Source organism: Neomonachus schauinslandi, chromosome X (genome assembly GCF_002201575.2).
Source record: "Neomonachus schauinslandi chromosome X, ASM220157v2, whole genome shotgun sequence".
NCBI lineage: Eukaryota > Metazoa > Chordata > Mammalia > Carnivora > Phocidae > Neomonachus > Neomonachus schauinslandi.
The window spans coordinates 66,685,225-66,711,048 of NC_058419.1; the positions used below are offsets into that span (position 1 = coordinate 66,685,225).

The 25,824-nt window shown below is 39.9% G+C and overlaps 1 protein-coding gene across 1 annotated transcript in view; it reads right to left on the reverse strand.

The window, feature by feature from the left end:
* Positions 1–12,514: 12,514 nt before the first annotated feature.
* UPRT (uracil phosphoribosyltransferase homolog) overlaps positions 12,515–25,824 on the reverse strand; it is a 30,505-nt gene continuing 17,195 nt past the window's right edge. Inside the window, exons 2-7 of the mRNA XM_021686986.1 lie at positions 23,615–23,657; positions 19,725–19,794; positions 18,178–18,240; positions 16,127–16,288; positions 14,932–15,030; positions 12,515–12,968 (exon numbers count right to left, since the gene is read on the reverse strand). Of these exons, the coding sequence (XP_021542661.1) occupies positions 12,862–12,968; positions 14,932–15,030; positions 16,127–16,288; positions 18,178–18,240; positions 19,725–19,794; positions 23,615–23,657 (544 nt within the window). The 3' untranslated portion in view covers positions 12,515–12,861. The remainder of the gene's footprint in view (positions 12,969–14,931; positions 15,031–16,126; positions 16,289–18,177; positions 18,241–19,724; positions 19,795–23,614; positions 23,658–25,824) is intronic.

Sequence of the window (25,824 nt, forward strand, 5' to 3'; positions counted from 1 at the left end):
GAAAATTGAAGGAGAGATAAAAAGATTCCAGGACAAACAAAAACTAAAGGAATTTGCAAACACGAAACCAGCTCTACAGGAAATCTTGAAAGGGGTCCTCTAAGCAAAGAGAGAGCCTAAAAGCAACATAGACCAGAAAGGAACACAGACAATATACGGTAACAGTCACCTTACAGGCAATACAATGGCACTAAATTCCTATCTTTCAATAGTTACCCTGAATGTAAATGGGCTCAATGCCCCAATCAAAAGACACAGGCTATCAGACTGGATTAAAAAACAAGACCCATCGATATGCTGTCTGCAAGAGACTCATTTTAGACCCAAAGACACCCCCAGATTGAGAGTGAGGGGGTGGAAAACCATTTACCATGCTAATGGACACCAAAAGAAAGCTGGGGTGGCAATCCTTATATCACACAAATTAGATTTTAAACCGAAGACTGTAATAAGACATGAGGAAGGACATTATATCCTACTTAAAGGACCTATCCAACAAGAAGATCTAACAATTGTAAATATCTATGCCCCTAACATGGGAGCAGCCAATTATATAAGGCAATTAATAACAAAAACAAAGAAACACATCAACAACAATACAATAATAGTGGGGGGCTTTAACACCCCCCTCACTAAAATGGACAGATCGTCTAAGCAAAAGATCAACAAGGAAATAAAGACTTTAAAGGACACACTGGACCAAATGGACTTTACAGACATATTCAGAACATTCCACCCCAAAGCAACGGAATACACATTCTTCTCTAGTGCCCATGGAACATTCTCCAGAATAGATCACATCCTAGGTCATAAATCAGGTCTCAACCGGTACCAAAAGATTGGGATCATTCCCTGCCTATTTTCAGACCACAATGCTTTGAAACTAGAACTCAATCACAAGAGGAAAGTCAGAAAGAACTCAAATACATGGAGGCTAAAGAGCATCCTACTGAAGAATGAATGGGTCAACCAGGAAATGAAAGAAGAATTAAAAAAATACATGGAAACCAATGAAAATGAAAACACAACTATTCAAAATCTTTGGGATGCAGCAAAGGCGTTCCTAAGAGGAAAGTATATAGCAATACAAGCCTTTCTCAAGAAACAAGAAAGGTCTCAAGTACACAACCTAACCCTACACCTCAAGGAGCTGGAGAAAGAACAGCAAATAAAGCCTAAACCCAGCAGGAGAAGAGAAATAATAAAGATCAGAGCAGAAATCAATGAAATAGAAACTAAAAGAACAGTACAACAGATCAACAAAACTAGGAGCTGGTTCTTTGAAAGAATTAACAAGATTGATAAACCCCTGGCCAGACTTATCAAAAAGAGAAGAGAAATGACCCAAATCAACAAAATCATGAATGAAAGAGGAGAGATCACAACCAACACCAAAGAAATACAAACAATGATAAGAACATATTATGAGCAACTCTGTGCCAGCAAATTAGATAACCTGGAAGAAATGGATGCATTCCTAGAGATGTATCAACTACCAAAACTGAACCAGGATGAAATAGAAAACCTGAACAGACCTATAACCACTAAGAAAATTGAAGCAGTCATCAAAAAATAGAAATGGAAGGAAAACTTCCAAACTCATTTTATGAGGCCAGCATTACCTTGATCCCCAAACCAGACAAAGACCCCATCAAAAAGGAGAATTACAGACCAATATCCCTGATGAACATGGATGCAAAAATTCTCACCAAAATACTACCCAATAGGATCCAACAGTACATTAAAAGGATTATTCACCACGACCAAGTGGGATTTATCCCTGGGCTGCAAGGTGGGTTCAACATCTGCAAATCAATCAATGTGATACAATACATTAACAAAAGAAAGAACAAGAATCCTATGATCCTCTCAATAGATGCAGAAAAAGCTTTTGACAAAGTACAGCATCGTTTCTTGATCAAAACTCTTCAGAGTATAGGGATAGAGGGTACATACCTCAATATCATAAAAGCCATCTATGAAAAACCTACAGCGAACATCATTCTCAATGGGGAAAAACTGAGAGCTTTCCCCCTAAGGTCAGAAACGCGGCAGGGATGTCCACTATCACCACTGCTATTCAACATAGTATTGGAAGTCCTAGCCACAGCAATCAGACAACAAAAAGAAATCAAAGGCATCCAAATTGGCAAAGAAGAAGTCAAACTCTCACTCTTTGCAGATGATATGATACTTTATGTGGAAAACCCAAAAGACTCTACCCCAAAACTGCTAGAACTCATACAGGAATTCAGTAAAGTGGCAGGATATAAAATCAATGCACAGAAGTTAGTGGCATTCCTATACTCCAAGAAGAAGACAGAAGAAAGAGAAATTAAGGAGTCGATCCCATTTACAATTGCACCCAAAACCATAAGATACCTAGGAATAAATCTAACCAAAGAGACAAAGGATCTGTACTCAGAAAACTATAAAATACTCATGAAAGAAATTGAGGAAGACACAAAGAAATGGAAAAACGTTCCACGCTCATGGATTGGAAGAACAAATATTGTGAAGATGTCAATGCTACATAGAGCAATCTACACATTCAATGCAATCCCCATCAAAATACCATCCACTTTTTTCAAAGAAATGGAAAAAATCATCCTAAAATTTGTATGGAACCAGAAAAGACCCCGCATAGCCAGAGGAATGTTGAAAAAGAAAAGCAAAGCCGGCAGCATCACAATTCCGGACTTCCAGCTCTATTACAAAGCTGTCATCATCAAGACAGCATGGTACTGGCACAAAAACAGACACATAGATCAATGGAACAGAATAGAGAGCCCAGAAATGGACCCTCAACTCTATGGTCAACTCATCTTTGACAAAGCAGGGAAGAATGTCCAATGGAACAAAGACAGTCTCTTCAACAAATGGTGTTGGGAAAATTGGATAGCCACATGCAGAAGAATGAAACTGGACCATTTCCTTACACCACACACAAAAATAGACTCCAAATGGTTGAAAGACCTCAATGTGAGACACGAGTCCATCCAAATCCTAAAGGAGAACACAGGCAGCAACCTCTTTGACCTCAGCCGCAGCAACTTCTTCCTAGAAACATCGCCAAAGGCAAGGGAAGCAAGGGCAAAAATGAACTACTGGGACTTCATCAAGATAAAAAGCTTTTGCAAAGCAAAGGAAACAGTCAACAAAACCAAAAGACAGCCGACAGAATGGGAGAAGATATTTGCAAATGACATATCAGATAAAGGGCTAGTATCCAAAATCTATAAAGAACTCATCAAACTCAACACCCAAAGAACAAAGAATCCAATCAAGAAATGGGCAGAAGACATGAAGAGATATTTTTCCAAAGAAGACATCCAAATGGCCAACAGACACATGAAAAAGTGCTCAATATCGCTCGGCATCAGGGAAATCCAAATCAAAACTTCAATGAGATACCACCTCACACCAGTCAGACTGGCTAAAATTAACAAGTCAGGAAACGACAGATGTTGGCGGGGATGCGGAGAAAGGGGAACCCTCCTACACTGTTGGTGGGAATGCAAGCTGGTGCAGCCACTCTGGAAAACTGTATGGAGGTTCCTCAAAAAGTTGAAAATAGTGCTACCATATGATCCAGCAATTGCACTACTGTGTATTTACTCCAAAGATACAAAAGTAGGGATCCAAAGGGGTACGTGCACCCCGATGTTTATAGCAGCAATGTCCACAATAGCCAAACTGTGGAAAGAGCCAAGATGTCCATCAACAGATGAATGGATAAAGAAGATGTGGTATATATATACAATGGAATATTATGTAGCCATCAAAAGGAATGAGATCTTGCCATTTGCAACGACGTGGATGGAACTGGAGGGTATTATGTTGAGTGAAATAAGTCAAACAGAGAAAGACATGTATCATATGATCTCACTGATATGAGGAATTCTTAATTGCAGGAAACAAACTGAGGGTTGCTGGAGTGGGGGGTGGGGTGGGAGGGATGGGGTGACTGGGTGATAGACACTGGGGAGGGTATGTGCTCTGGTAAGTGCTGTGAATTGTGCAAGACTGTTGAATCTCAGATCTGTACCTCTGAAACAAATAATGCAATATATGTTAAGAAAAAATAAAGAAGAAGAAGGTAGCGGGAGGGGAAGAATGAAGCGGGGGAAATCAGAGGGGTAGACGAATCATGAGAGACGATGGACTCTGAAAAACAAACTGAGGGTTCTAGAGGGGAGGGGGGTGGGAGGATGGGTTAGCCTGGTGGTGGGTATTGAGGAGGGCACATTCTGCATGGAGCCACAGGGTGTTATGCACAAACAATGAATCATGGAACACTTCATCCAAAACTAATGATGTAATGTATGGGGATTAACATAAGAATAAAAAAAAATACTAAGGAAAGAAAAGAAACAAGACACATTACTTTTTTAAAGATTTTATTTATTTATTTGAGAGAGAGAAAGCCAGAGACAGAGCATGAGTGGAGGGGGAGGGGGAGAGGGTGGGCAGAGGGAGAGGGAGAAGCAGGCTCCCCATTGAGCAAGGAGCCCATTGTGGGGCTCAATCCCAGGACCCTGGGATCATGACCTGAGCCGAAGAAAAGACGCTTAACTGACTAAGCCACCCAGGCGCCCCGAAACAAGACACATTAAATCTAAATGGCTGATAATATAAAAATAATTTACTAACAATATGGTTTTATACCTGCACTTGAAAATGAACTTGTCTGATGTTCTAGATAGTTACTTCCAGGTATTAAAACCCTAACATAAGTACCAACTCAGAAGCACTGACTGACTCCTATAGGGGTAGACATCACCTTTCCAACTAATTCAATACATCAATCTAAGCCAAATCTGGTCTCTATCTAAAGTTTCTGCTCACATTTTTCCTAGGACACTGAGTTAAAAATTTGGGCTTTACTGGGCTTCAGTTACAGCTTCTGCTAATCAAGAATAAACAAATTCGAAACTGTACCAAAATACTTAACTGATGGGTAATAAATGATAATTTCAATAAGAATATGAAAGCAACATTTGCCATGGAAGAATTGTAATATGGGTAATCTATCAATTAATCTCAGTTTTCATAATTATGACAGTTTTCAAAAATAAAGGGAGATAGGTTGGAACTAAGATGACGGCATACTAGAAGGACCCAAGGCTCATCTCGTCCCTCAAACAGAACTATATAACTAACAAATCATTCTAAATGCCCCAAAAATCAACCTGAAGACTGACAGAACAAATTCCACAAGTAAAGGGAGAGAAGAAACCACATCGAAGAAGATAGGAAGTGCGGAGATGTGGTTGAGGGAAGAAACAGATCAAGGGTACAGGTTAGGAGCTGTGGTTGTGGAGAGAGATGAAAGAGAGCGGAACACACGGGAATGCACAAGGAGGACATTTCCCCAAAGCCACTGACTGGGAAAACAAGAAGGGCTGATTTTCATGAGTTCTTGCAACCAGGAAGGCTTGAAGACTAGCGATTTGAACGTCAGCAGGCAGGGCTGGCATAGAACCCTAAGGGCACTGCCTACACCTGGAGAGAAGGTAGGCTAAAAAACCCAGGGGCAGATGGCATGGAAATAATGACCTGAAGAACTCTTGGGGGCACATGGGGGGAGATTATTTGGCTCTTCTTGGAGTGAGTCCCTGAGAGGCAGAGTTCCAGGGAGATGATTCTCTTAGTGACAAAAGAATTGGCCAGAGCCATTTCCATCCCTAGCCCCTCAGCATAAACACAGAGCCACCTGCATAAAGCAACACTGGTAGCCTAACTTGCTTACACCAGGTCCCAAATTCCTGTGCTCTGACAGTACTGCCCTTCTTGGTGAAGCCTGCCTCAGTCCCAGGGTGGTGGGCCCCTTCCCCAGAAGACCAGCACAGAACCCTGCAACACCACATCTCCTGACCAGAGAGGTCTTCAGTTCTAGTGGAAGTAGTATCAGGTCTCATTTAACAAGCAGGCCAGAGTAAACCTAGTTAAAACTCACCACATTTTGGGGCGCCTGGGTGGCTCAGTTGGTTGAGTGACTGCCTTCAGCTCAGGTCATGATCCCACAGTCCCGGGATCGAGTCCCTCATCAGGCTCCCTGCTCTGCGGGGAGCCTGCTTCTCCCTCTCCCACTCCCCCTGCTTGTGTTCCCTCTCTCGCTGTGTCTCTCTCTGTCAAATAAATAAATAAAATCTTTAAAAAAAAAACAACTCACCACATTTTGGCCAAGGACCAACACTGTCCACTGCAGGCAAGGAGAGCCTCTGCAGACGACTGACCTGAAGGATAGAGCAGCAAAACAAAAGAGCAGAGTATATGCAGCACACACCAGAGATATTCCCTGAAGCACCAGTCCCTGGACACTATATGACCTCTTTTTCATAAAGCCATTCCTCTCAGGAACATGAAACATAAATGGCTTTCTTAACACACAGAAGAAGTTAGGGACATGGACAAAACGCCAAGAAGGAGAAATTCATTCCAAATGAAAGAACAAGATAAGGTCACAGCCAGAGATCTAAGCAGAACAGATATAAGTAACATGCCTGATGGAAAATTTTGAACAACAGTAAGGATACTTGCTGGGCTTGAGAAAAGAATGGGCCTAACCTTACACCTAAAGGAACTACAAAAAGAACAAAAAACGAAGCCTAAAGCCAGCAGAAGGAGGGAAATAATAGATTAAATGGAAAGAAATGATATAGACACATAGACCAATGGAACAGAGTAGAGACTCCAGAAATGGACCTTCAAATCTATGGTCAACTAATCTTTGACAAATCAGGAAAAAATATCCAATGGAAAAAAGACAGTCTCTTCAATATGTGGTGCTGGGAAAATTGGACAGCTACATATAGAAGAATGAAACTGGACCATTCCCTTACACCATACACAAAGATAAACTCAAAATGGATGAAAGACCTCAATGTGAGACAGGAATCCATCAAAATCCTAGAGGAGAACATAGGCAGTAACCTCTTCGACATCAGCCACAGTAACTTCTTTCAAGACACGTCTCCAAAGGCAAGTGAAACAAAAGCAAAAATGAACTTTTGGGACTTCATCAAGATAAAAAGCTTCTGCACAGCAAAGGCAACAGTCAACAAAACAAAGAGGCAACCCACAGAATGGGAGAAGATATTTGCAAATGACATTACAGATAAAGGGCTGATATCCAAGACCGATAAAGAACTTCTCAAACTTAACACTCAAAAAACTAATAACCCAGTCAAAAAATGGGCAGAAGACATGAACAGACACTTCTCCAAAAAAGACATACAAATGGCTAACAGACACATGAAAAAAATGCTCAACATCACTAGCCATCAGGGAAATACAAATCAAAACCACAATGAGATACCACCTCACACCAGTTAGAATGGCAAAAATTAACAAGACAGGAAACAAGAAGTGTTGGCGAGGATGTGGAGAAAGGGGAACCCTCTTACAATGTTGGGGGGAATGCAAGCTGGTATAGCCACTCTGGAAAACAGTATGGAGGTTCCTCAAGAAGTTAAAAATAGAGCTACCCTATGACCCAGCAACTGCACTACTGGGTGTTTACCCCAAAGATACAGACGTAGTGAAAAGAAGGGGTACGTGAACCCCAATGTTCATAGCAGCAATGTCCACAATAGCCAAAATGTGGAAGGAGCTGAGATGCCCTTCAACAGATGAATGGATAAAGAAGATGTGGTACATATACACAGTGGAATATTATTCAACATTCAGAAACGATTAATACTCACCATTTGCATCGACATGGATGGGACTGGAGGAGATTATGTTAAGTGAAGTAAGTCAAGCAGAGAGAGACAATTATCATATGGTCTCACTCATATGTGGAACATAAGCAATAGCACGGAGGACCATAGGGGAAGGGAGGGAAATCCAAAGGGGGAGAAATCGGAGAGGGAGATGAACCATGAGACACTATGGACCCTGAGAAACAATCTGGGGGTTTCAGAGGGGAGGAGAATGGGGGGGTAATAGCGTGATGGGTATTGAGGAGGGCATGTGCTGTGATGAGCACTGGGTGTTATACTTAACTAAGGAATCATTGAACACTACATCAAAAACTATGTACTATACAGTGGCTAACTGAACATAATAAATAAATAAATAATAAATAAATAGCAAGAGAAAAAAATTTTTAAAAATGATATAGAAACTAAAAAACAATAGAACAGATCAATGCAACCAGGAGCTGTTTCTTAAATAAATAAATACATAAATAAATAAATAAAACTGATAAACCCCTAGCAGACTTATCAAAAAGAAAAGTGAAAGGATCCAAACTAATAAAATCACAAATAAGAGAGGAGATAATCACAGAAGTACAAACAATTCTAACAGAATGTTATGAAAAAATATATGGCAAAAAAATTGGACAACTTGGAATAAATAAATTCCTAGAAACATAGAAACAACCAAAACTGAAACAGGAAGAAATAGAAAACTAGAAAAGACCGATAACAAGCAAAGAAATTGAGTCAGCAATCAAAAAATTCCCAACAAACAAGAGTCCAGGGCCAGATGGCTTCCCAGGAGAATTCTACCAAACATTTAAAGAAAAGTTAATATCTATTCTACAATTTCAAAAAATAGAATTGGAAGGAAAACTTCCAAATTCATTCTATGAGGCCAGCATTACCCCAATACCAAAAGCAGATAAAGACTCCACTAAAAAAGAGAATTACAGGCCAATGTCCCCAGTGAACATGGATGCAAAAATTCTCAATAAAATACTAGGAAATCGAGGAGCACCTGGATGGCTCAGTCGTTAAGCGGTTGCCTTCAGCTCAGGTCATGATCTCAGGGTCCTGCAATTGAGCTCCATGTAGGGCTCCCTGCTCAGCGGGGAGTCTGCTTCTCCCTCTCCCTCTGCCCCTCCCTCCTGCTTGTGCATACACACTCTCTCTCTCAAATAAATAAAATCTTTTAGGAAAAAAAAACTAGGAAATCAAACCCAACTGCACATTAAAAGAGTCATTCACCACAATCAAGTGGAGTTTATTCCTGGGTTGCAAGGTTGGTTCAATATTCCCAAATCAATCAAGATGACATACCATACTAATAAAAGAAAGGATAAGAACCATATGATCCTCTCAGTACATGCAGAAAAACCACTTGACAAAGTACAGTGTCCATTTTTGATAAAAAAAACCTCAACAAAGTAGGGACTGAGGGAACATAACTCAACATCATAAAGACCATATACAAAGAAACCCAGAGCTAATATCATCCTCAATGGGGAAAAACTGAGAGCTTTTCCTCTTTGGTCAGGAACGAGACAGGGATGTCCACTCTCGCCCCTGTTATTTAGGATAGTACTGGAAGTTCTAGCCTCAGCAAACAGACAAGAAAAGGAAATAAAAGGCATCCAAATCAGCAAAGAAGAAGTCAAACTTGCACTATTTGCACACGACTTGATACTCTATATAGAAAATCCAAAAGACTCCACAAAAAATTTGCTAGAATTAATACATGAATTCAGTCAAGTCTCAGGATCCAAAATCAACATATAGAAATCTGTTGCATTTCTTTTCTTTTTTTTTTAAACATTTTATTTATTTATTTGTCAGAGAGAGAGAAAAAGAGAGTAGCACATGCAGGGAGAGTGGCAGGCAGAGCAGGCAGGGGGAGAAGCAGGCTCCCCTCTGAGAAAGAAGCCCGATGCAGGACTCGATCCCAGGATCCTGGGATCATGACCTGAGCTGAAGGCAGATGCTTAACCGATTGAGCCACCCAGGCATCCCTAAATCTGTTGCATTTCTATACACAAATAATGAAGCAGCAGAAAGAGAAATCAAGGAATCTATCCCATTTACAATTGCAGCAAAAACCGTAAGATACCTAGGAATAAACCTAACCAAAGAGGTAAAATCTGTATCAAGTGTAAAACACTGATGAAAGAAATCAAAGATGCCACAAAGAAATGGAAAGACATTCCATACTCATGGAACAGAAGAACAAATATTGTTGAAATGTCTATAATACCCAAAGCAATCTACACATTTAATGCAATTCCTATCAAAATAACACCAGCATTTTTTACAGAGCTAGAACAAACAATCCTAAAATTTGTATGGAACCAGGAAAGAGCCCAAACAGCCAAAGCAACCTTGAAAAAGAAAAGCAAAGCTGGTGGCATCACAATTCCAGACTTCAAGCTGTATTACAAACTTGTATTCATCAAGACAGTATGGTACTGGCACAGAAACAGATACATAGATCAATAGAACAGAACAGAAAACCCAGAAATGTACCCACAACTATAGGGCAACTAATCTTAAATAAAGCAGGAAAAGAATATCCAATGGAAAAACGATAGTCTTAGTAGTTATGTCTCCTGAGGCAAGGAAAACAAAAGCAAAAATAAACTATTGGGACTTTATAAAAATAAAAAGCTTTTCTGCACAGAGAAGGTAAAAATCAACAAAACTAAACGGCAACATTAGGAATGGGAGAAGATATTTGCAAGTGACATATCTGATAAAGGGTTAGTATCCAAAATATATAAAGAACTTATCAAACTCAACACCCAAAAAACAAATAATCCAGTTTATAAATGGGCAGAAGACATGAATAGACATTTTTCCAAAGAAGAACTGCAGATGGCCAACAGACACATGAAAAGATGCTCAACATCACTGATCATCAGGAAAATACCAATCAAAACTACAATATCACCTCACACCTGTCAGGATGGCTATAATCAGCAACACAGGAAACAACAGGTGTTGGAGAGGATGTGGAGAAAGGGAAATCCTACTGCACTGGTGGTGAGAATGCAGACTGGTGCCGACACTCCGGAAAACAGTATGGAGGTTCCTCAAAAAGTTAAAACTAGAACTACCCCAGCAACTGCACTCCTAGGTATTTACCCGAAGGATACAAAAATACAGATTTGAAGGGATACCTTGATGTTTACAGCAGCATTATCAACAATAACCAAATTATGGAAAGAGCCCCAATGCCCATGGACTGATGAATGGATAAAGAAGTTGTGGTGTGTATATATATGATATTATATATATATAAAATGGAATATTAGTCATAAAAATAATGAAATCTTGCCATTTGAAACAATGTGGATGGAGCTAGAGAGTATGATGCTAAGTGAAATAAGTCAGAGAAAGACAAATACCGTATGATTTCACTCACATGTGGAATTTAAGAAACAAAACAAATGACCATAGGGGAAAACAAAGCGAGGTAAACCAGGAAACAGACTCTTTTTTTAGGAAACAGACTCTTAGAGAACAAACTGAGGGTTACCAGAGGGGACAAGGGGTGGGGGGATGGGTTAAATAGGCAATGAGGATTAAGGAGGGCACTTGTAGTGATGAGCACTGGGTGTTGAATCCCAACATTCTACAATTGAAACTAATATCACACTGTATGTTAAGTAACATACAGTGAATTTAAATAAAAACTAAAAAAAAATTAAAATAAAGGGAAAATACAGTGAAGTCTTTCTAGCATTCCTAGGCTCTATAGGGAAAATGCATTCCATTGTACACGAGCTTTTCCTTCCTCTCCCCTAATCTTTGCTGACTTTCATCAGCTTTGGTTCTAAGACACTGCCTGCTGCTTTTTCTGGATTTTTTGGACCAGAGGCCCACAACAGCTGCCTCTGGGGCTGTGAGAGTATAATTATTCAAGTCATCAGCCAGAACTACTGTTAAAATGTTTAATATCAATGCAAAATGAGATCAGGGTTTCACAAACAAGTTTCAGAAAACAAACACTGATTTCTACAGCAGTTTATCTTCCTTTCAGAGGTCTAAATAGGAACACACATAAATCTTAAGGATTTAAAAAATATCATGGTATTTTTAACTTTAATACATCTACAGGTGACAAGTATGCGAAAGAACTCATTCCCAAATTGAATGGAATATCCAAATTTAAAATGTAGCAATTTAATTTACTCATGGGCCATGAAACTCAGCAAGAAACCGCTCTTTCCATTCTTTCCCCCATACCTCAGAAAAACCACCACAGATTCCTCTCTAGGGCATCGATGGCATTAACAGTACTGAGCCTTGTCAGCATCCACATATCCCTGGTTCAATCTATCTACGTAAATTAATGTTACAGTTCCGTTGTCGGAAATGCTCACCAGCTTCCTCACTGCAGTGTACTTGGCAAGGCACCTACCAACAATGCACAGGATGGGAAGTGAGCCATGAAGAACATAATGGCTTGACTAAAGAGCTAGCCATATATCCTGGGTCTGCTAACTGAGTGAGGATATTAATGGAAATGTACAATTTCAGGACACATTCTTTTTTCACCTTCCCCAAGTTACCGGCATGTACAGTACTAGGAAGTAAAGAGTAGAAGAAGGTGCCAACAGCCATATATACGAACTCTCCCTAGAACTAAAAGCAAACTAAACAAAATGTAAACTACAGTGGGCCAAAGACCAGACTCCCATTTGGGCTTTATTTGTGGCTGCAAACAACATCCAAACTGAGAGGTTCAAAAATCAGCAAACAGTTTTGGGGCACCTGGGTGGCTCAGTCGGTCAAGCACCTGACTCTTGATCTCAGCGCAGGTCTTGATCTCAGGGTTGTGAGTTCAAGCCCCGCACTAGGCTAAAAAAATATTAGGTAGCAGTTTCAGTGCACCGAGGGATCATCGACTTGCAGAAGAACATTATTAAAATATTTTCTAAGAGTTGTGTGTGCTTCCCTGTTGAATTTGGTACCGACGGTTAAGAAATAATCAAATAAACTAAATAAATCTCAAATATTTCCTTTTTACTATACCCACTTCCAAGTTACAAAACGTAATTTCCTCTGCCATTCCTCAAGTGAATTAGTAAAACAAGTAGAAACTCAGAACATTAACTATAATAGTACACAAGATCATTAATTTTCCTTTGGTAACTCAGTCTGTCCCAAAGTATTTCTGTCCAAAATGTGTAGGTGCGACAGGATGAACTTCAGTAGTTAAAATTGTGATCTCTGGAAACTCCTGAATGATTGATTTGGCACCTTCAAAAAATAAAAGGAGAATTACTGTTATGGCATGACTTTTTGGTAACGTTAGCTGGAATTCAGAAATTTTATAGTCATTGGGTATAATACAGACAGAAGACAGAAAGCAATGACCTTTAAATACCTAGTCAGACTGGATTACTCTCCGAGTTTATATGTCTGATATCTGAAAAGCTTTGACAATCATCACACTATGCCTCCACTCATTCACTAATAAATACTTAGAATCAAATTGCTATATATCCAAGACTTTAAAAATACATTCAGTTACAACAACTTTCTCCCCGAAGAGTCTTTGTTTTGTTTCATTTTAAAGGCAGCTGGAACAGAGAGACTACAATCCCTTCCAGAAACAGGATCATATATAAGATGATGGCTTCTCAACTGGAACACTGTGAAACAAGTGTAAAAACTCCTTTGGATGTCAGAGTGAGCTAGCTTTTAGAACTTAGGACTCTAGCTTTGGGGGTTGCAGGGAAAGGGACGAGCTAGGACCCTCGCCAAACTAAAAAACCATAGCAATGCTGCCACAAAATAAGATTTGTTCATCTACAATGTCAAAGAATAGTACACCACTCTAATGTATACTCTTAGAACTAAGAGTTAACTTCTCTACTTCCAAAGGCAGGAAACCCAGTAATTATTTGGTTATCTCAATGTTCACAGTGCTACCTCTGCTATATATAAACAGATGACCAAGCAAATTGCCCATTGTCACCATCAACATTTGAACTGCAGGTGAATTTTTATTATGAAACAAGAAAATAAACAATGGCCTACGGAAAGCAGCCCTCCCAACTGGATACCCTGTAGCCCCTTCAAGGTTGGCTGAGACTGGGAACCTTTGGAAATGAGGAAACACCCTAAGCATAAGCCACATATTTCTCTTTCTTTTCAGTTAGGAAACAAATACAAATTCATTGTCAAACATTTGGAAAATACCAAAAAAAAAAAGCTTAAAAAAATAAAATGAATTGCTTAGAGTCCCAGCATCCTATGAGAGCCACCATTAATATAGTATGTATTTTAAAATGAAAATTGAAATAGTATTGTGCATCTGTCTAATCTCTCATGCTAAGGAAAGACTTATTAGGTTCTATGTTAAATCCAAGTCTGATTTTGGTAGTCATAATAGTCATAATTTGCATTAGTCGCCTCTAAAGTTGGTGATAACATTTTACGTTATTTTAATGCTGTTATTTTTTAACATGCTTTTTTATGTTTACATGTAGGTTTTTCTATGTTATTAAATATTTTTCAAAAACATGATTTAACAGTTACATAATATTACATCCTTTGAATGTATATTTATTTAACCATTTCTTGTTGTAAGTCGTTTATATACTTTCAAATTTTTTCTCATACTACAAATAACTCTGCAGTGAATACCCTAAGGGCTAAATTTCTACATGCATGTATGATTATTTTCTTAGGACACTTTCACAATTGTCCTAGATTGTATGGCCAAACACTGGGGCCTTACATTAGGTTTACCTTCCCGAGGAAATGGAGAACACACAGTTCTACCCTTTATGCCCTCTGAGCAGAGGCAGAACTTAGAAAACAACCGCTCTTTGCTTCACGCTGCAAAGTTTATGCAGCAAGACCACAGGGCTAACCAGAGCCTCAAGTTTCTTGCTGTTTGGGAGCAGGTCTCAGGCTCAGGTGAGCAGTCAGGAGAAACAGGGACATTGTAGCCATGTGCAGGCTCTACCCAAACAGGGATACCAGGAAAACAATTACAATCCCTTTCAAAGAGGTTAGTTCATACTTTTCCATTTGAATTTGAACATGAGAATGGTATAAAAATACTTTATCACTAAGCTTAGAGATGATAAACTACCAAAATTCGATTTAGATTTAATGTGGAAGAAGCAATTTTCTTCACAATGAGAGTCTGGATAGATACACACTTACCCAACCCATGCTCATCTGGAGCCCCAAGTCATGCTGAACTCACCATGCGGAGTAGAGAACAGACTGAGTAGGATGATAACACTGGGTTGAACTCCATGTTCTATAAGGACCTTTACAGCTTCAATTACAGTATTTCCAGTGCCTGAAATCAAATGACAACCAAATGCATTAGCAACTGTAACATTTATCTCAAAACGGCTTTGAAGTTTCTTTGAAGTAAAGGCAGTTTGACACTAGGCAAAGCTCCATTTGAAGGTGCCTGCTCTTTATCAATGACGTTCTCTTTTCTTTTTTTTAGAGATTTTATTTGTTTATTTATCTCTTTATTTATCTGAGAGAGAGAGAGAGAGAAACAGAGAGAGACAGGAGCCTGATGCTGGGCTCAATCTCATGACCCTGAGATCATGACCTGAGCCGGAACCAAGAGTCGGACACTTAACCGACTGAGCCACCCAGGTGCCCCATCCATGATATTATTTTCAATAATGGACATGACACACACACTTTTCAGTTTTCAAATGCACATCAAACCCCAAATTCATTGAGTATTTGAGATATCAAATTTGACACCCACCCTCCACCACAGACCCTGGGAGACAATACCGTGTGGGATCGGAATAAGCTTATAACACAGAACAGAAAAAAATATTACTTCCAGAGAGGATAAATCCTTGAGAAATTCATTGCTATATTAATTGGGCTAGAGAAGGGACATATTTCGATATATTTTCTTTTCTTTTTTTAAAGACTTTATTTATTTATTTGACAGAGAGAGACACAGCGAGAGAGGGAACACAAGCAGGGGGAGCGGCAGGCAGAGGGAGCAGGAGAAGCAGGCTCCCCGCCGAGCAGGGAACCCGATGCAGGGCTCGATCCCAGGACTCTGGGATCACGACCTAAGCCGAAGGCAGATACTTAACGACTGAGCCACCCAGGCACCCCTCAATATATTTTCTGTGTTCTATATATTTTGCCTCATTAGATGCTTTGCTTCAGTGTTTTCATTCATTTTAAAACAAAAGCTCTTTGGAGCTAATAAAGCTTATTTAGACAATGTACACTCTTATTACACAATAAAAATTCCCCAGTGAACTGCCCAGGGCAACTCCAAATCCAACTGAGAAAAACACATTGAGAAACGGTTTTGCCTTTATATAAGGGGTACCTAAAAGGTAGTCACCAAGTTGAACTGATTTAAACCCTAAACAAAGTATACAAATTAAACTCCAGCCACTCACTGAGAATTGGATACATCAGAAGGACTTTTCTGCGGTAAATGTCTGGGGGGAACTTGGCATAATATACTTTGGCTCTTTGTGTCTCTTCATCACTCTGAATCAGGATCTTTCCAATTCGTATGGATCGACAGCAGTCTCGTAAACCTTGTTCCATTGCCTCACCTCGAAGAAGGAAAATTTTCAAAAGGGAAACAAAGGGTTGGGGGAGACAGAATTAAAGTCCAAAAATAGGCCAAAGCAGAGTGTGTGACTATTATTAATATTAATAATATTAATATTATTAACACTGTCAAGATGGGAGCAATTCTTCTTAAGCTAAGAGCTTTTACTTCTGATACGCTCTTATTTTATACTTAGTGCAAGTCAATTAAACCAGATTAAGGGCTGGTCAACGAAAGTAGGATAAACTAGTTTTATTGCTGGCTTTCAAGTTGTAGAGTTGTCACGCTTCCATGAAATACAAAAAATAAAGTGTTTTGTTGGGCTGCTCCCTGAGCTTTTCCAGTATCAGGACCATTTTACTCCTATTATTTTAAGGAAGCCTTTAAACCACCTCAACCTGTTATTTTCATCTGAAAAAAAAAAATACAGAAGATTTATGGAAGAATCGGGCTACAGACCAAAGTGGCATCAGGAGATAGCACTACGCCCCAGCAATGCCTCCAATCACAGAAGTTTGCTGGCAAACAGTGAAAAAGTATATTGCTCCTTCCCTCCCCTCCTCCAAGAACCATAACCAACACTACTACTACCCCCTTGGTTTCTGAACACAGGTATTTTTTTGGGCTAAATTCCTTTAAGGAAGTGTTTGCCAAAAGGGAATCATTCTCGTACCATCTTCCACATTTTAGGCTAGATCCAAATTCTATCTGTACTGTTATTTACTTAACATTTTTCTTCAACTATTTTCACTTGCATTTATTTTAAGAGGAAAGTTTCCATCACTGGTGTAAACATAAAAACAGTTTCTAGTATATATGAAAATCAACCAATAGCTAATAAGGTTAAAAAACAATGCTGTCTATGCATTACCCCAAGGTCATCTGCTGTAGACTAGGGGTGTGAGGATGCTGCTACCTTTAGGGCAGGAACTGGACTAAACTAAAAAGAAAAAATGCCCTAAAAGCCCATCTCCATTGTCTTCACCAGTTTTAAAAGGTTAAGTAACATTGTCCTGAAAATCCTTTCATTGCTTAAAAGCTACCTTCTACTAAAAAAAAAAGGGAGCTTAAAGCTCCTATTCTACTTAAGGTATTCAACTGCTCACAAACAGAAATTCACAGCCAGAGAAAAGGCAATGCTTATATGGGAAAAATAAATCCATTTGTCTCCAGTGCAAGCAAGTGAAGCTTCCACCGAACCTTGGATCTTGTGCAAAAATTTATTTACGTAGTTGCCAAATGGAAGTAATCATCCCCATGGAACAAGTAGATATTCTAATTACAGGCATGTGATTTTGTTGCACAAAGGTGGGTTTAAAAGAGTAATCAGTTGGACTCAAACACAAATACAACATTTATAAGACCAGCAACTGGAAATACCTAGAGTCAGTAACAGTTAAGTGCTTTTGCCATATGGTCACATACACATCAAATATAAAACTAAAAACACTAAATAAGTCATTCAGTCCAGCTCCCGATAGGGTAGGACTGTTCCCTACAAAAGAAATTTTAAAAATATGTATTTCTCCAGTCAGGTATTCAAAGTTCCATGGGCCTGAATTTGTGCCATATTCCATCAGTGTTCAAGCTGCCCTGTTCTCCCCAAGAGAGCACCATCTCATCCTCCTATCCTACCCGGAATCTCTCCAAAGGCTGGCTTGCCGGGGGGGGGGGGGGATAGGCCACTAGAGTAGATGCTCTGCAGTTAAAATTAGTCAAACTTAGCAACACACAGGCCATGATCCAAGGCACCGTGATAACAGACAACACAGGTGGTGAGATTTAAGTCAAGGCAGGCTGCAATTATGACAGACAAGCTCACCTCTCTCCTGGAAAAATAATTGTTTCTCTGCGTGCAAAGAGACAAGAATCACACATATGCAAACCTACCGCTTCTCATTATGCTGACCCCACAATTTCCCTTCTCAAATTTCACTCCTTCATACTTGTACCCTGTGGGGGAATAAAATCAAAGAATTTATCTCTCATTACCAGAGCAATCCACTTATTTTTAAAGTGCCTATAATTTAAAGCCAATGGGTACAGAGCAACCCTTGTCTAGACAGTCTGTATAACCTCTTAGGTTCCCTGTGAAAGTAATGAGAAGTCATGATTTTTCCGTTATTTCTTCAATCTTCACAAGAGACCTGCGGGGATAATTGGGAGACGCGGGCTTCAAGTAGGAACAGGACTTATGATAGCATGATATTCACACACACATTCCTCAAATTGAATGCAGAGGGAAATCATCACACTCTGAGGGCTATAAACCCCATCAGTTCAAACTGGGACCTCACCATGAGGCACAGCAGAGAGCCCCCTTCATTCCAGCCCTTTTTATGAGCTTCCATTCTGCCTTAAAAAGCAGAAGACAAAGGCTGAAGTCGTTACCAAGACATGTTCAGCCCTTGGTGTCATCCTGAATTTGGATCAATTATGATGCAACAAGCTCAGGCCCTAATTTTCATAAAGTCAACCTTTGAATAGAACAGCTTCCATTATTTACTAGAGAACATTTGGTTCTCTCAGAATTTCAAATCCCCGAAATAGGGATCTTCAGCTGTGTTCTATTAGAGTAAAACAAAGTACTCTCTCCAGATCTCATCATTTTTAGTTTTCTTTGTCTTTTTTTACTTCTCATTCTTTTACCTGGAGTTTCAATGCCAAACCAACCCACCCATTTATTAATACCAGCAGCTTCCCCACAGAGGTGAAGATAAGCTGCCAGCAATTCTTAACTCTGGTCCCAATGGGCTGTCATCAAAGGCAACACTTGCATGCTAAAGAATATTTATTAACCTTGAACTTGAACTGACAAGCAAGCCATTAACAAAAAGTCATCCACATAAATTTCTTTACTAAATGTCTCTGAGTTTATTAAGTTGTTGAAAAGAACAGCTACACCTAGACTCCTTATTTTGCATACTGATTTGCTCAGGCTGCTTTTTTTTTTTTAAGGAAACAATTTGAAACATTTATTTATTTATTTATTTATTTTAAAGATTTTTATGTATTTATTTGACAAACAGATAGCAAGAGCAGGAACACAAGCAGGGGGAGTGGGAGACGGAGAAGCAGGGAGCCCGATGCGGGGCTCGATCCCAGGACCCTGAGATCATGACCTGAGCGGAAGGCAGACGCTTACCGACTGAGCCACCAAGGCACCCCTGAAGCATTTATTGCAAACAAAAGTTAATATTCCTCAGACATACATACACACATACAAAAAGCTCTATAAATTAAGAACCAGGATAAAACTTCACAAGAGAACTGAAAATTAAAAAGAAGAAGAAGAGGAGGAGGAAGAAGAAAAAGTATTCTCAACCTCATGGTAGATAAATCACGGTAAAATGACTGCTTTTTTTTTTTTTTTTCCATTTTCCCCCTAATTCGCAGAATTTTCAGGAAGAGAATCTGAGAGTAACAGCCCTGGTTACCTGTTGGGGTGGTCACCATGCATTCTTTATATGGCAGCTGATTCAATCCCTCTTCCACAACAAGTCTGATCTAAAGAGTCAAAAGAAGAAGAAGTTGAGTAGCTGCTAGGTCTAGTGTTAGCTGTTAGCTTCAGGAGCTGAACACTAGGCACAAAGTCAGTAACACAATGGGAGAGGGTTTAGCTTGTGGAGGTAGGAAGGGGGCCCCCTATCACAGGTTAGATGCCGAAATAGATCCAAAAGCTAGGCTGCTTGCTGCTAGGTATACAACCTCGGGTAGGCGCATGACTGCCACCAAAAGGCTCAAGTATGCCTTCTGATTCTCATTCAGTTAGTCCAGCTGGTATTATGAGAGATGCGAAACTACAAGTGGCAAGAGTCATCCTTGGAAGTAATACACTTCCGGTAACTCTGAAAATAGTGCCCACTGGGAATTGCTCTGCCTTGTTCGGTACTTTGAAATTAAGTTGGATTGTTTTCAACAAAGGCTCACCATAATGCAAATAAAACCTGAAACCTCTCAGGAGGAAATAAATGAATGGATGGGGCTGAATCGATTTCCTGAGCTTGAAGTAGGTGCCAGTAGAACGCACTGGGGCTTCTTGGCTTTAAAAAAAAAAAAAAAAAAAACAAGGCTCCTAACGATCTTAATGTGTGGTACAGAGGAAGGAATCCATCAGAGCTACTAGGAACAGCCTCCAAAACCCAGATATGATATTCCTACGAGCACCCAGAGCCTACTACAATTAAGGCAGTGCTGAGTCTGCAATGCACATTTTCTCTAATCAATATTACATTATTGATTAAGAATTAGGAAAAGCAGGGAGAAATACCATGTTCTGTCATCACAACACAACACCTTGCTGCCATTAAAATGATCAATGCTAAATGGGCCAGCACTTTGTCAGCGTGAAGCACCAGAGGGCCCAGGAACCTGATGAATACTGTGTATGTATGCATACTCATCTCTAGCCACCACCTTCTGTGGAGGTGAATGTTTCTTTTTTTTTTTTAAGATTTTATTTATTTATTTGACAGAGAGAGACACAGCGAGAGAGGGAACACAAGCAGGGGGAGTGGGAGAGGGAGAAGCAGGCTTCCCGCCGAGCAGGGAGCCCGATGCGGGGCTCGATGCAGGGCTCGATCCCAGGACCCCAGGATCATGACCTGAGCTGAAGGCAGACGCTTAACCATCTGAGCCATCCAGGCGCCCCGAGGTGTATGTTTCTTAGGAGCAAGTTGAAGGGAAGAAAAGGATCCTTTTCTTTGGATAGTCTAGATCTCCTAGTAACACCGTCTTTTTTTTTTTTTTTTTTTTTTAAAGATTTATATATTTATTTGAGAGAGAGAGAGCGTGGGTTGGGGGAGGAAGTGGGCAGAGGGAGAGGGAGAGTCTCATGCAGACTCCCCACTGAGTATGGAGCTCGACATAGGACTCTATCTCACGACCCTGAGATCACGACCTGAGCCGAAATCAAGAGTCAGGCACTTAATGGACTGAGCTACCCGGGCGCCCCTCCCAGTAACACTCTTTCTAGAGAGTCTTACCTCCTGCCCGTCTCCTGCAACTCTGGGACAGAAATTAGTATGTCCAAGCCTTATAGGAGAACATAAAGCCAGCAGAAGGGTGACTAAATAGAAGGAACTCAAGATCTGAGTGCCAGGGAAGCCAATCCTGACAAATCCAGGATGGAATTAATGTTACCTATAATGGGACCCAACAGACAGTGTACTAGAAATCCTCAATACCAGAAACCTAAATAGCTCCAGTCCCTACAACCACAAAAGACCCTCCACACTCTCCCAGTATCAGAACCTTCAAAGCCAACTGCAGAGAATAGAGAGGTCCAAATTACCATTCCTTCATGTCAATTGTCATGGGTCCTTATTATCTGATTTGATTAAGATATAATACCTGCCCTTTCAAGCAAGCATTTTACAATAACCATGAACTTAACTCCTACCTTCTATAGACAAAAGGCAAAGAAAGCAAAAGAAAGAGGAACCATTTTCTACTAATGAACACCAACACTTCTGTTTTCTCCACAGCAGCCAATGACACAGGTTCCTTCCTCCTTGAACCCGTTCCTTTGGTTTGATAAAAACATAAAGACAGGGCGCCTGGGTGGCTCAGTCGTTAAGCGTCTGCCTTCAGCTCAGGTCACAATCCCAGGGTCCTGGGATCGAGCCCCGTGTCGGGCTCCCTGCTCAGCAGAGAGCCTGCTTCTCCTGCTCCCTCTGCCTGCCGCTCTCCCTGCTTGTGTTCTCAAATAATCAAATAAAATAAAATCTTAAGAAAAAAAGCATAAAGACAGAATGACCTAACTATCACTCCAGGAGTGCCAAATACACTGACCTTGATGCAATCCAAGGGTTATTACTGCCCCCGGAAGCTCAAATGATTGTAAAGAGAAGTGGCCTCTGAACCAGAAACACTTAAAGCCAAAAGCACAACAGGAGCTGCCTACACTCCTTTGGAATTAGTATTTTCCCCAGGGAACACCTAAATGAAAAGTTTCACGCCTTTTTCCCCCTCGCATTCCCTTTAATAATCTATCCTCTACTCTCTGATTACACCTGTGAGGATAACAAGCCACTTTTCTTTCTTTCCCACACTACATACTGCCAACAGCATTTCGAATGTAAACTCCATGAGATCAGGGACAATGTCTGTATTCTGTACTGCTGTATCGCCTGCCCCTGCAACACAGCCTAGCCCAGGGCCTGACTCGAGTTCAGTATACACTTCATCAACAGATGACTACTAATAGCACAGCAGAAGATGTGTCAACCTTATTTCAAGCACTGAGCACACTTAGATGGAAACACAAGAAGGAAATGCAGTGTTTTACCTGAAAACAACCCAATTCGGCCTGAGATCCTCTCAGACCTCACTAGCTAAACTGAATTGGGCTTATCAGAAAGGATGAACATTGACCATTGATATCGATGTGGATGGAACTGGAGAGTATTATGCTGAGCGAAATAAGTCAAGCAGAGAAAGACATGTATCATATGCTTTCACTCCTATGTGTGGAATATAAGAAACAGCGCAGAGGATCATAAGGGAAGGGAGGGAAAACTGAATGGGAAGAAATCAGCAAAGTAGACAAAGCATGAGAAGCTCTGGACTCCAGGAAACAAACTGAGGGTTGCTGGAGAGGAGGTGGGTGGGGGGATGGGGTAACTGGGTGACGGGCATTAAGGAGGGCACGTGATGTGATGGCCACTGGGTGTTATATGCAACTGATGAATTGCTGAACTCTCCATCTAAAACTAATGATGTACTATATGTTGGCTAATTGAATTTCAATTTAAATTTTTTTTTAAATTTAAAAAAAAAAGGTCTCCTTTGCAAATTTAAAAATAGATAAATAAATAAACTGAATTGGGCTTGGCCAATCCTTAACAGGAAGTCCCTGAGGGAAGTATACACAGCCCAACTTAGTATTTCACATGTGAGGATAGTACAGAAAAGGTAAAATAAGTAACCCTCCAGGTAAACTACAAGAGGGGGTATTAGTGTTTCTGTATTAAATGAATACCACAAGGGTAACTACTAGGTCTCCTTACATCTTTGGTTTTCTTTCAATGTACTTCACTTCACTGCCCTAAGATGACATCTTTAAGGATTGCCAAGATCCACTTGAGAGGTAGAAGTGCCTCAGAATTACAGAAAACGAGTTCATGGGCAATGCTTTGAGGTGAAAGGGATTGAGGCACAGCTTTAACGAACGAGTAGAAACAATACTTCAGAAGCCTGCCAGGATGATGATTACTTGGCACAATCTCTCTCACCCCCCAGGATTCTCTAGAACAAAAAAGTCACTTAGCCTACTATGATTATATCACTAGGAACAATGAAACAAAAATGGAAAGCCTCCACCTACCAAACGATCCGCAGAAAACATGAAGTCCCCTCTACTGGCTGTCCTAGAAAGAAAGTAGTATAAATTTTAGTCCAGCTTAGAGCTTTACGGGAAAATATTACTTAATACATATAGTAACAATGCTATTAAGACCTATTACATACTAAAAGCCTAAAAGCTTACATGTACAAACTATCACTGAAGCAAGATATTTTTTCACTAGGATACAGGAACTTAAATGGAATGACTTGATATTATTGAAAATGCTTACTTGATATCAACACTAGAGACAGCAATTGAAAAGATCATGCAGTCTCCCACTGAGCTGCCCAAGTCTATATTATCCAAGCGGGAGCCGAATGAAGCTCCCCCTGCAAGACGGCAGCAAGCCCGCAGCTCAAGTTAAGAGAAAAACTTCCGCAGCATGAAAACCAGCTTCTTCCCATTCTCCCTCTCCATTCACCTTGATCTAAAACCCACATTACCAAGATAAGTAACCCATCTACTTTGTCTCTAATCCTTTTTGGAATGAGAATGATACAAATAAATCCTCTACTTTTGCCACTGTTTTCAAGAATGCATAACCTAACTTCCAAGACCTCTTTCTCAAAGTATTGATAATTTGTTCCTTTTGCCCGTTTTTTTTTTTTTGTTTTTTTCAATCAAATACTTTATCTCCTAGATCTTTCTGCCATTTTCCTGTACATATCCTTCTGGTCAACACTTTCATATCCTGAGGTGCCCAAGTAATAATAATGCAAGGTTGCACCTACCCACCTAACGGACCCAAAAGGGGATGTTAAAAGGCCGACATTTTTTTCTGTACGTAAAAATCTAGTATTGTTCCACTCCCTTCTCCCATGTAAGTTAAATGATTTGACTGAACAGACTGATGTACAGTTTATGTACTTAAAATTCCCCATCTGCCTATCCATAGCATACCTAAAATATTCCCCCAACACAGCATCAAAATGGCAATATGCAAGCGTGTATTATCTCAATATACCATTAGTCACTACTCCTTTTTTTCCCGAGCTGCATTTACTTTTTCTGACAGGAAAAAGCAATGAAATACCCCTGACACAAATGACATTTGGTTTCTCAGAGTAACCACAGTTCTATCATATTACAGATATTAACTCTCTAAAATATGAACCATAACTGAGCAATAGCAAGAATATAGGCTTGTATTCTTTATATATAAATATTCCCTAAACTCAGAAAACTATCCACACATACCTACACACACACACACACACACACACACACACACACACACACACACACACAGCCCACTTAAAACAGGCTGCGTTTAAAGAACAAACTAACGGTTGCCAGAGGGGAGGGGGATAGGGGATGGGCAAAATGGGTGAAGGTGAGTGGGAGATACAGGCTCCCAGTTATGGAATGAGTAAGTCAGGGGAATAAAAGGCACAGCATAAGGACTATAGTCCATGATATTGTAATAGTGCTGGATGGTGACAGATGGTAGCTACGCTTGTTGGGAGCATGGCGTAACATGTAAACTTGTGGTTCCACGTATATATACTACAGTATACGTATATATAGTATATATATAAGGTTGTACACCTTATACTAACAGAACACTATGTGTCAACTACACCCAAAAAACAATAAATTAAATAAATAAATAAAACAGACTATTTCATGTACTGTGGTTTTCAAATAAAACTACACTATTACGCTAGCACCTTTCATTTCTGGAATTCATCTTCACAATATGCTTGTCAAGGAAATAAAAGCTAGTGAACTACAATAAATACTGAAGCCTACTTTCTGTTTGCTAGACCTATACAAACAATCTAGATGGCCAGAACAGTTTTTCAATAGGGAGGAAAAATCTGGATTTGCCTCATAAGAATTATTCAGTACTATTTCTTGGGACCACATCTGAAATATTTGTTTTTAATGTCTGAACAGTTACACACAAGCTTATCACATAGAAAAGCCACATTAGGTTAAGGGATCAGAGTTGTGCAAGTCTATTATTTTACCTTAAAATCAGACATTTTCACACCTTTCATATTCTCCCCCAAAATATCAGCCTCAGCAGATAGCTTTTCCATAATCATCACCTCCTCTACACTCCTAACAAGTACATGCCAGAACTGTCATCTCTTGATAGCTATTTGACTTCCAATTAAAGCATTTACTGCTCCAAGTCACCCTGCTACAAACAATAATTACCAACCCCATTTCCTGTCGTTTTA